At 48.4% G+C, this 12,549-nt stretch overlaps 1 protein-coding gene across 1 annotated transcript in view; it reads left to right on the plus strand.

Annotated features, from left to right (window-relative positions):
- Nucleotides 1-1,028: 1,028 nt before the first annotated feature.
- LOC308570217 (ectonucleoside triphosphate diphosphohydrolase 3-like) overlaps nucleotides 1,029-12,549 on the plus strand; it is a 36,897-nt gene continuing 25,376 nt past the window's right edge. The window contains 5 exon segments of the mRNA XM_081165051.1: nucleotides 1,029-1,164; nucleotides 3,302-3,306; nucleotides 3,309-3,356; nucleotides 7,844-7,971; nucleotides 9,582-9,699. Of these exon segments, the coding sequence (XP_081021177.1) occupies nucleotides 1,088-1,164; nucleotides 3,302-3,306; nucleotides 3,309-3,356; nucleotides 7,844-7,971; nucleotides 9,582-9,699 (376 nt within the window). The 5' untranslated portion in view covers nucleotides 1,029-1,087.

Here is a 12,549-nt window from a genome sequence, read left to right on the forward strand (position 1 = left end):
TTTGTAAACGAAGAAATCTTTAATATTTTTTTTTTAAAAAATCTCCAAAAAAAAACCACTATTTGGAAGCCTGCGGAAGGGGGTTGCAAAGAAGCGGTCGCCTGGCAGCGAGCGGGTGGCCTGGTGGCCGGCTGGTGCCCTTCCTCCCAGCTCTGCCTGCCCTCTTGCCATTCCCGGCGGAGAGGCGGAGCCCGCGGGAGCTTCCCGGAGCTTTCCTCCTCGGACGCCGCGGGAGGGAGGAAGAACCTGCCGGGCTGCAGCGGCGTCACCCTCCTCTGTCTCCTCCTCCATCTCCATCCATTCTGGCCCCATCAACGCCGCCGCTGTGGGGCATCGCTGCCCGGCTGACAGGGCGATGAGGCGTCCCGGTCCCCCACCCAGGCGGCTGCTGTCCTACCCCCCGCGTGGGATATAAGGCGAAGGATCCACTCTGCTTTTCCCCATCTTGGTTGCTGCCGCAGTGGAAGGTAAAAGGCATCGGGGCGCAAGGGATCGTGCGCTCGCGCGTTTGGGTTTCCCTTCGGGTTAGAATGGCAAGGGTTCTTTTCCGTGCGTAATCGTTACGCAGCTGGAGAGAGGAGAGCGCAGCAACCCGGCTGCCTGCAAGGTTGCATCTCCCTTCCGATGGCTTGCAGGCGATTTGCAAGCAGCTGCACCCTGAGGTTACTTTTTGACCTGCGGAGAGAAGATCTGGCTGGGGAGATTCTGCTGGGTGGGATGGGTTGGTGTGTCAGGAGGGGACGCCTGTGTTCCTGGGTGTGTGAACACAGAGGGTCGTGGAGTTTGGAGCTCAGTGGCGTAGCGTGGGGGGTGCAGGGGGGGCCGGCCGCACCGGACGCAACATCTGGGGGTTAGGGTTAGGGGGCGCAAATCCACGGGTTAGGGGGCACAAATTACTTGCCTTGCCCCGGGTACTGACAACCCACGCTACGCCACTGTTGGAGCTCCACAGGGGGCTGCCCCAACTCGGTGCCCCCCAGATGTTTGGAACCAATGGGGCCGATGGTGGATGTTGGGGGTTCAAAGCTTCCGGGGTGGGGGCACCAGGCTGGCCGAGGCTTGACCTAGGGAAAGCCTTCGTGTATGGATGGTTGAGTGCCGCTTGGCCAAGGATATGGAGACAGAGGCTAGCAATCGACCGGAGCACGCAGCGAATGCTCCTTTGTAAGGTGGAGCGTTGGCAATATTTTAAACATGTGTTCGGAACTGAGATTGGTTTGGTGCTTTTCCCTGAATGCAAAGTTGCTGTGGTTTCTGTCTTTGTTTTTTTCCGCTTGGACAGATGCTGCATCTTTTTTTGAATTCTTTAGCAACGTCGCTGCGTTTTAGAAAGCACGGTGCTTAGAGATGGCAATGAGCAACAACTAGATATGTTTTTTAAAATAGAGATTTCCTTTCCTTTCCTTTTTGTGTGTGTGTGTGGGGGGGGGGTACTGAGCCATGTACCTCGGGTTAAGTACTTAATTCATTCCGGAGGTCCGTTCTTAACCTGAAACTGTTCTTCACCTGAAGCACCACTTTAGCTAATGGGGCCTCCCGCTCAGTGGCGTAGCATGGGTTGTCAGCACCCGGGGCAAGGCAAGTAATTTGCGCCCCCTAACCCGTGGATTTGTGCCCCCTAACCCATGGATTTGTGCCCCCTAACCCGTGGATTTGCGCCCCCTAACCCTAACCCCCAGATGTTGCGCCTGGTGCGGCCGGCCCCCCCTGCACCCCCCACGCCACGCCACTGCTCCCGCTGCCGCTACACCGCCGGAGCACGATTTCTGTTCTCATCCTGAAGCAAAGTTCTTAACCTGAACCACTATTTCTGGGTTAGCAGAGTCTGTAACCTGAAGTGTATGTAACCTGAAGCGTAGGTAACCTGAGGTACCACTGTATACGGGATCATGCAGGCCTTGCTTCCCAAAAAGTCTAATGCAGGCATAGGCAAACTCTGGCATAGGCAAACCACTGGTCCTGTTAGCTAGGGATGATGGGAGTTGTAGTCCCAAAACATCTGGAGGGTCGAGTTTGCCTATGCCTGGTCTAGTGCCTCACGGATATGCCTATGCACTGTGGCTGCTGCCCGAGGCTACATTTAAGCAATTTCATGTCTATGGCTTTGGCTTTTGAGAGTGTGCACTTTCTCTTCTTCCCAGTGGCGTAGCGTGGGTTGTCAGCACCCGGGGCAAGGCAAGTAATTTGTGCCCCCTAACCCGTGGATTTGTGCCCCCTAACCCTAACCCCCAGATGTTGCGCCCGGTGCGGCCGGCCCCCCCTGCACCCCCCACGCTACGCCACTGCTTCTTCCCTCCCTCGCTCATGCAAACACACCTCCTATGTTCTCTCTCTCTCTCTCTCTCACGCACACACACATACACAGAGGCAGTCCCCACATCATGCACTTTCTCTCTTTCACATCCACAGAGATATTTCCGGCAGGCACGCTGCCTGTCCCGTGCTCTTTCAGGCTCACGTCCTCTCATCTGAAAAGATTCCCATAATATGTGCAGTTGGAAAGCTTTGTCCTTCTCTATAATAAACACACACCAACTTACACATGCAGGAACACACAAACGATGTATCTCTATATTTTGTTGGAAGCCACCCAGAGTGGCTGGGGAAGCCCAGCCAGATGAGTGCGGTATAAATAATAAATTATTATCATAATATTATTCTGCCTCATACAGGTGTGCAACTTCTGCTTGGTGGTATTTCCTTCCTTCCTTCCTTCCTTCCTTCCTTCCTTCCTTCCTTCCTTCCTTCCTTCCTTCCTTCCTTCTTTCCTTCCTTCTCTCTCTCTTTCACACAGCCAATTCAGTGCCCTCCAGAAGTTTGGAATCAGCCCCAGACCCAGGCCAGCGGTCGGGGACGATGAAGAACTATAGTTCAAAATGCCTCACCATAGCTATCCCTTTCCTAAGCCCATTCCCATAGGGCTACTGTTTTCCTACCTGCTTCCCTACCTCTGTTTGAGAAATTAAGAAGTCCTTTTCTGTGTGAGGGAGCTGCTGCTTTTTTTGTGTACCTGAAATCCATACACTGTAGGGCATGCGCAGACCAGGCCCCTGTCATTTTCTGGCAGAGAATCCCACCTATTTTGATGTTGCCATGCTGTGATTTCGCCAACCCCTCAGATCAATAGCTGTCCCCCTTCTCCTCTGTGCCTGCAAAGCACTTTCTCACCTTCTCAGTCTCTGGGAAGAAATAACTCCTTTTGCAGTCATGGGCCTGCAATAATTCCCCGCCCCCCCAGCTCCTTACTTGTTTTTCATAAACCCAACCTCACGCTGAATATTCTGTTTCTCTTGCTGTGTAGCTTGAACAAAAAGAGATGTTTACTGCGCTGTCCCGACAATCCTGTGAACATACAGGTCAGTACTTGTGGCCTGTTGCTGTGGCAACATGCCAAGATGGGTTGGTTGCCTTGTATATAATACTTTATAGCCATAGGTATGTTAGGAAATGTACATTCATTTCCTAATGTACCTATAGCTATCATGTATGTTCAGGGCAGTGCTGCAGTTAAGGTGATTTTAGACTTTGGACTTAATTAATGGTCATGTGGGTTGAGGTGGGCTTTAGACAGCACAGCGTTATGACTTCGATTTTTGCAAAATGTCATGAAAACCAACTCCTGCCGCATTGGGAGCCCATCTATCTGCGTGGAGCCCTCGACTGCTGTTCCAAAGTCCTCTCCTGGCCGGCTGCACACACATTCTGGTGTGATGGAGGGAGAGAGCTGCTGAGCAGACTTCATGTTTTCATCTTCAGTAAGTTATTGGAAACAAATAGTCCTGTGTGGTCTGTTAACTTGAATTAGGGCATGGGAATTGAATGTATTTATTTTATCCCTTGCTCCAGAACGATACTGTTCTAAAAGCGAAACACAAAAGCTGTTTGGGATTTCTTTCTGGTTTTTTTTTTTTTTTAATGTAGCTGTTGGCTTTTCCTCTAGCTTCTGTGAAATAAGACTGATGGCTGAAAACATTAGCAAGCTGGATTCTGCCGCCTCCCCTACATCCCTCCAATCTGCTAGGGATACCCTCTTAATTCTTCCACCTGTGTGAGGACAATGACAGAAATGTCCTCCTGTTTGCAGGTTTCACCCCCTAGGGACTTGCTTTAGTTTGTGCTAGAGCCGCCTTGAAATTAATTCTAAAAAGTTAAGGTAAAGGTAAAGGGACCCCTGACCATTAGGTCCAGTCGTGACCGACTCTTGGGTTGTGAGCTCATCTCGCTCTATAGGCCGAGGGAGCCAGTGTTAGTCCGCAGACAACTTCCGGGTCATGTGGCCAGCATGACTAAGCTGCTTCTGGCGAACCAGAGCAGCGCACGGAAACGCCGTTCACCTTCCCGCCGGAGTGGTACCTATTTATCTACTTGCACTTTGACATGCTTTCGAACTGCTAGGTTGGCAGGAGCAGGGACCGAGCAACGGGAGCTCACCCCGTTGCGGGGATTTGAACCGCCAACCTTCTGATCGGCAAGTCCTAGGCTCTGTGGTTTAACCCACAGCACCACCTGCACCCAAAAAGTTACCAGCCCACATTTTTTTTTCTTTTTACTTGTTGTTTAGTTATTTGAGACAACCGACAGCCAAAAAGAACCAACTCTCTTCCAGTTTACAAATGTGTCCTTCCTGGTCCCCTAGGTGGCATGGCAAGGGGTATGTGCATGTCTACATGTATTGGGGAAGACTTTCTTGTTTGCAAGATGTCCTTCTCTGGGCTCACGTTTCGTGACTAGGACTGTGGTGGTGTGTTGACGTAAGGCCATCTCAGTTTAAGACAGCTCCTTCTTTTTTATTGTTTTACATCTAAGGATCCTGTTGATGTTTCTTCCAAAATATTATCTTCCACCCTGCACTCTCAGGATAGATGGAGTTATTTGTGGGTGGCGCTGTGGTCTAAACCACTGCGCCTCTTGGGCTTGCCAATCAGAAGGCTGGCGGTTCGAATCCCCGCGACGGGGTGAGCTCCCGTTGCTCGGTCCCAGCTCCTGCCAACCTAGCAGTTCGAAAGCACGTCTGTGCAAGTAGATAAATAGGTACCGCTGCGGCAGGACAGTAAACGGTGTTTCCGTGCACTCTGGTTTCCATCTGTTGTGCCAGAAGTGGTTTAGTCATGCCGGCCACGTGACCCAAAAGGCTGTCTGTGGACAAACACCGGCTCCCTTGGCCTGAAAGCGAGGTGAGCAACCCCATAGTTGCCTTTGACTGGACTTAACCGTCCAGAGGTCCTTTACCTTTTACCTAGATGAAGTTATTCATCTAAATCGAGCGGAATTCTGCTCACATCCCTACAACCATGCCTAAATATTGGACTGGATTCACTCCAGGCGTAACGTCAACGACTTCTTGAAGCCACCAAGTCTTTGTACATCTGCCTGAGAGAAAGCCCCAATGAATTCAATGGGGCTTACTTGTGAGCACATGTGTACACAACTGGGTAAAGCGGTGATGGGGAACCGGTAGCCTTTTCAGATGTTTTGGACCCCAATACCCATCATTCCTCAGCAGCGGCCATCTTGCCTGGGGCTAATGGGAATCCAAAACGTCTAGAGGACAACCAAAACCACAGTTTAGCCCACCTGGAGTTAAAGGTTGCTCCCTTTCCCTTTAGGCATTGGCAGACAATGGCCTTGTTTTGTTTAAATTGAGGCTTCAACACTGCCCTGTGTTTCACTCCTGCCTTACGAACCTCCTGACAGCCAATTACTATGCAATAAAACATTCAGCTGACACAAGGTCATGAGGTGTGTATCTGCCAGAAGATTTGCTGGCTGGGTCTGGTTTTCTGTAAAATACTGGTATGCAACTACTGGCAGATGCTGAATTCAATGACAAATGTTTCAAGGACAGTTCATTTGCATGACAAACTCTCCCAAGGCTGCCTTAGATTCCTCGATGCTTGCCCTCTCTTCTTCTCTGGTAGCACTGAGAACATTTTGACATTGAGAGTCCATTCCTACTTTTCTTGTTGCTATATTTAGCATTTCCTAGAGTAACCAACTAGTAGGGATGTGGGTGGCGCTGTGGGTTAAACCATGGAACCTAGGACTTGCCGATCAGAAGGTCGGCAGTTCGAATCCCCACGATGGGGTGAGCTCCCGTTGCTCGGTCCCTGCTCCTGCCAACCTAGCAGTTCGAAAGCACGTCAAAGTGCAAATAGATAAATAGGTACCGCTCTGGCAGTAAGGTAAACTGTGTTTCTGTGCGCTGCTCTGGTTCGCCAGAAGCGGCTTAGTCATGCTGGCCACATGACCCGGAAGCTGTACGCCGGCTCCCTTGGCCAATAAAGCGAGATGAGTGCCGCAACCCCAGAGTCGGTCACGACTGGACCTAATGGTCAGGGGTCCCTTTAACTTCACCTAGACTAACCGAAGCAGGGAGATCCAAAACCAGCTTAAACAATAATTGTCAGTTCTAGGGAAGAAAATGCTTAAGAAGTGCACATTTGCCTGTTTACGTGCAATAGTTTTAAGAAAAAACACCCTTTAAAATGTACACCTTTTGAAGATAACTAGGCAACCGAAAAAAGGCATGATTAATCCTTCCTTTGCTAGCTAAAGGAACACTGTTAGCCGTGCACCTCCCATGCTTTAAGAGATCAATTTATGCAACAAGCCTTTAAGGTAAGGAAGTGCTGCTAATTCTGTTTCCACTGGGTTGTGATGAGATGATGAATCATCCCTAAGCAAAGAAGGGAATTGGAAATGGTAACGTCCTACATCTCGGTTATCAGTATCCTCCCCGTTCCTCCTCCCTGGTCTTTAAGCACAAAATCCTGTTGGGTTTCCTAATAAGTGTAAGTCCTGAATAAGTGTAGGAGTTAGGCAAGCCGGTCTTGGCTACACCTGCGCAATATTTCTGGTTTCACAATAGAGAGTAGTTAAGAATAGGCTAAGAATTATTTCTAGTATGCCTCTGAATACCAGAGGCTGGAAACAGGGCTCTTTGTATGTTCCATAATGCCTATGAATTGGCTTCTACTGTACCTGTTGAATTTCTGTCTGTTGCGCAGTTGTGAAAAGCACAAGAGCTCTGTTTGGAGGTGGGGGGTAGGAGGGTCATTCTACCAAGACCAGTCAATGAAAATACATCTACAGTGGTACCTTGGTTCTCAAACGCCTCAGTTCCCAAACGCCCAAAACCCGGAAGTAAGTGTTCCGGTTTTTGAAAGTTTTTCGGAAGCTGAACGTCCAATGCAGTTGTCAGCTATTGTTTCCGGAGTGCCTGCACCAATCAGAAGCTGCGCCTTGGTTTTCGAACATTTCGGAAGTCAAACGGACTTCCAGAATGGTTTAAGTTTGGCACTTTTGTTTTTGCTATTTATTTTGCGTTTTTGTTTTTGAGGCTTTTTTCGGTTAATTTGTTTTTGTGACTGTGGGTGATAATTTTTATCATCTACAATACTGTCTTATTTATTTTATAGTAGAGTACATCGATTATTGCTTTCATTTTATGAATCAATGGTCTGGTTAGAGAGTAAAATTCATGTTAAATTGATGTTTTAGGGGTTGTTTTAAAAGTCTGGAACGGATTAATCTGTTTTGCATTACTTTTTATGGGAAAGTGTGCCTTGGTTTTGGGAACACTTTGGTTTTGGAATGGACTTAAGTTTGAGAATCAAGGTGCCACTGTACTTTTCTAGCTCGTTCCAAACATCAAAGGCTTCTAATGGGTTTTCATACGTTTATCCTATATATATATATATTCTGGGTTCACTCAGATGAACAGAGTTCCTCATTCTGAGCAAATGTAGAACCTGGAATTCTTATGTTACAGTGCAGTGAAAAATAATAACGTTAACCCTGACAAATTCATGATGTCAGTCCCCCCCCCCTTCTTATTTTTTAGGTTCCCGAGTACTGTACAAAATGTCAACCATAGTCACTTTTGTCTTTCTGCTTTTAAGCATAGCAATTATTGTTACTATTACTCTGATCCAAGTGAATCGGAAAGAGGTCCTTTTGCCAGGGCTGAAGGTACGTTGAATGAATATGCTGCAGTATCCATTGCTTAGTTTGGGTGCTGGGGCTCAGCTGCTGAACCGGTGATGTAATGGTAGTCAAGAGGGCTTCTGAGCATGCGGAAAGAGTTTTCCAGCACCAGAAAGTAAGCACAGCTCGATTGCAAGCGCCTGCAATTAGAAAAAGGGTTCCTTGCAGGTCTTCCTTCCTCTCGTTCTAGAAGCTAATCACTGTGAACATAGAAAAACCTCTTCAGGTAGAATCTGTATGATAATAAGTGAAATGAACTAAGATCCAGGACAAAGACATCTTGGAACATCAAACCTCAAGTTCCTTTGGACATGTATTTTCAAATAAGTGCTCCTCTGCTTTCCCTCACCCAAATTTTGTTCCACAAAAGAGACATACTCAGCCCCCAGATCTGCTGTTGTCTCCTTGCCGCCCCCTTGCTTCAGGTGGGCTATCTAAGTGGGAGTCGGATGTGGCTTCAGAATGGACCCAAGAGTCAGCCAATCATGGCTTTGAATGAGGAAGTGGGAGGGACGGGATGAGGGTGGGGTGGAGAGTCACTCAGGACTGGTTGGGAAAGAGGCTGGGTTCTTTTTCTGTAAAGACTGAAACAAAAAAGGACTGTAAGAAACTTTTCCAAGTCTTTATACCAGGCATAGGCAAAATTGGCCCTCCAGCTGTTTTGGAACTACAGTTCCCATCATCCCTGACCACTGGTCCTGTTAGCTAGGGATGATGGGAGTTGCAGTCCCAAAACATCTGGAGGACTGAGTTTGCCTATGCCTGCTTTGTACTTCCCTGGGCAACCAGCCGGGAGCTGCCCCAATTAAAGGATAGTACTGCTCAACAAAAAGCTTGCAATTCCCTGTATTAAAACCCTGAGCATAACATGCCAACCAACAAGAGCTCCCTTCGCCAGCACAGCGGGATTATAGGGCAGTAATTACATAAGAGGGTGAGATCCTTATTAAGAAGATCTCTGGACAGTTACATGCCCAAAGGCGGAAGGCTTCTCACTTGAAAGCTCCTCTTGAAGAAACATATCTTGGCTGCGTCTGTTTTCCTCGAGGCAGGATAGGGACCCGATGGGTGTAGCTGCCTGCTTGCCCTACCAGTTAGGACATGCCCACAATATTATCCTTCCATCTCTCAACTGCGAGTGGGAAGAAACAGGTAGGAGAAGCGAGCTCAGGAGAATGGGAATGGCCAGGGAGAGGGGCTGGAGACAGGAGAGACTGCTGCCGCCTCACGGCATCTGCCGCCTGAGGTGGCTTCATCACTCTGTCCAATGGTAGAGCCGGCCCATAGGGAAACAGCTGTTCAAAGAAAAGAAGAAGGAAGGAAGGAAGGAAGGAAGGAAGGAAGGAAGGAAGGAAGGAAGGAAGGAAGGAAGGAAGAAAGAAAGAGAAAAAGGAAGAAAAAGGAAGGAAGGAAGGAAGGAAGGAAGGAAGGAAGGAAGGAAGGAAGGAAGGAATCACTTTAGCTTAATACAAAAAGTGTCTCTTAGGGACTTGGGCTACTTTTCTAACGCTTGTATTTTCTTTGATTGTTTCCAACAAGAAACCATGCTCGTCTTCTAATCTATAGCTTTCTCTCCCCCCCCTTCCACCGCCAAGTATGGAATAGTGCTTGATGCAGGATCATCTCGGACGACTGTCTATGTATATGAATGGCCGGCAGAGAAAGAAAACAACACGGGAGTCGTGAGCCAGACCTTCAAGTGCAATGTGAAAGGTGAGGAGGGAATGTGGATTTTGGGGTGGCCCTGAAACAAATCCCAAGCACGGAATGTATGAGTTGGGTGAAGGAGGGCGGCAGGAAGAGGAACGGCAGCTTCTGTGTTTGAAACCCCTAATACACTGTCCATTAAGAGCATCATCATTCCACTTTAAACAACCATGGCTTTCCCCAAAGAGTCCTAGAAACTGTAGTTGCCGACTGATGCTTGGAGACTCCTGTTCCCCTCACAGAGCTACAATTCCCAGAGCCCCCTGGGAAGAGAGATTTGTAGCTCGGTGAGGGGAATAGTAGCCCCCTAAGTACTGGGACGCGGGTGGCGCTGTGGGTTAAACCACAGAGCCTAGAACTTGCCAATCAGAAGATCGGCAGTTCGAATCCCCGCGACGGGGTGAGCTCCCGTTGCTCAGTCCCTGCTCCTGCCAACCTAGCAGTTCGAAAGCACATCAAAGTACAAGTAGATAAATAGGTACCACTCCGGCAGGAAGGTAAACGGTGTTTCCGTGCGCTGCTCTGATTCACCAGAAGTGGCTTAGTCATGCTGGCCACATGACCCGGAAGCTGTATGCCAGCTCCCTCGGCCAATAAAGCGAGATGAGCACCGCAACCCTAGAGTCGGTCACGACTGGACCTAATGGTCAGGGGTCCCTTTACCTTTACCTTTAAGTACTCATAGCACCCTTAGCAGGGATAACCTAACTGCTGTTGTCTATGCTCTGGTAACTTCAAGGTTAGATTACTGCAATGCGTTATATGCAGGGCTGCCTCTGAAGACGGTTCGGAAACGTCAGCTAGTGCAGAATTCAGCAGCCAGGTTACTCAGTGGAGCAATACGGATTGAGCATGTTACACCGATCCTGGTCTGACTGCACTGGCTACCAGTGAATTTCCAGGCCCAATTCAAAGTGCTGGTTTTGACCTACAGTGGTACCTCGGGTTACAGACACTTCAGGTTACATACGCTTCAGGTTACAGACTCCGCTAACCCAGAAATATTACCTTGGGTTAAGAACTTTGCTTCAGAATAAGAACAGAAAGAGTGCTCCTGCGGTGCCGCAGCAGCAGGAGGCCCCATTAGCTAAAGTGGTGCTTCAGGTTAAAAACAGTTTCAGGTTAAGAATGGACCTCCGGAACGAATTAAGTACTTAACCTGAGGTACCACTGTATAAAGCCAGAAACGGCTCAGGACCGCAATACCTCAAGGACCGCCTCTTTCCATAGGAACCTACCCGGACCCTGCGATCATCTTCTGAGGCCCTCCTTCGTGTGCCCCCTCCTCAAGAGGTCTGGAGGGTGGCAACACAAGAACGGGGCCTTCTCTGCAGTGGCCCCGTGTCTGTGGAATGCTCTCCCCAGGGAGGTTTGCCTGGTGCCTTCGTTATACACCAGGCAAAAACGTTCCTTTCTAACTAGGCCTTTGGTTGACCTGTTTGACAACCTATACCCTTTTAAAATCCTATACCCTTTTAAAATCCTTTTCTGGGGGGATGTTATTGGGTTGTTGTTTTTATTCTGATTATATATGTTGTGATTTTGTCTGTGAACCGCCCTGAGACCTCCGGGTATAGGGCGGTATATAAACTCGATTAACAACAACAACACGCAACAGTTCCCAGGATTCTTTGGGTGAAGCCATGACTGTTTAAAGGGGTATGATAGTGCTTTCAAAGTGTTATTTTTATTTTATTTTTCATTATTAACCACAGCACTTTACACAATAAGTGAATGAAATGCAACAACAAACCCCAAAATTAAGCAACTAGTAGCTGAATTCACCTGCCACGACTATAAATCAAAATACAGTGGTACCTCGGGGTAAGTACTTATTTCGTTCCGGAGGTCCGTTCTTAACCTGAAACTGTTCTTAACCTGAGATACCACTTTAGCTAATTGGGTCTCCCACTGCCGCCGCACGATTTCTGTTCTCATCCTGAAGCAAAGTTCTTAACCCAAGGTAGTATTTCTGGGTTAGCGGAGTCTGTAACCTGAAGCGTATGTAACCCGAGGTACAATGGCAGGCAAAGCAATTGAAGCAGCCTTCTTGTATTGGGGCGGGCCACTCGGTGGGGAGGTATTGGCTGGGCGAATGACTCAGGGACAGGTTTTGCCGTTCCAAATGGGCGTGGGAAGCTAGTGCGTCATGCAGTAGGGTGGAAATCGTGCACGACTTGCCATTTGCGTGCCTGTGGCATTTCAAAATGTGACAGATTAGCAAGCGGGGATGGCAGTGGCAGCGGCAGATCGAAATCATCTGCATTCTCTGCTGCCCCGGTCTAACGGAAACTGCAGTGGCAGCTTGTTCCTGTGGGTGCGAATGCTTGTGTATATGCACACCTAAGAAAATTAGGCTCCAAATAATAATAATAATAATAATAATAATAATAATAATAATAATAATAATAATAATAATAATAATAACAACAACAACAATTTATTTATACCCCGCCCATCTGGCTGAGTTTCCCCAGTCAAGTGTTAAAAACAATACAGCATTAAATATTAAAAACTTCCCTAAACAGGGCTACCTTCAGATGTCTTTTAAAGAGAAGATAGCTACTTATTTCCTTCACATCTGAAGGGAGGGCGTTCCACCGGGTGGCCGCCACTACCGAGAAGGCCCTCTGTCTGGTTCCCTGTAACCTCACTTCTCGCAAGGAGGGAACCGCCAGAAGGCCTTTGGCACTGGATCTCAGTGTCCAGGCTGAACGATGGGGGTGGAGACGCTCCTTCAGGTATACAGGACTGAGGCTGTTTAGGGCTTTAAAGGTCAGCACCAACACTTTGAATTGTGCTCGGAAACGTACTGGGAGCCAATGCAGATCTCTCAGGACCGGTGTTTTGTGGTCC

This window comes from Podarcis bocagei, assembly GCF_964188305.1.
Source record: "Podarcis bocagei genome assembly, chromosome: 12".
Classification (NCBI taxonomy): Eukaryota; Metazoa; Chordata; class Lepidosauria; order Squamata; family Lacertidae; genus Podarcis; species Podarcis bocagei.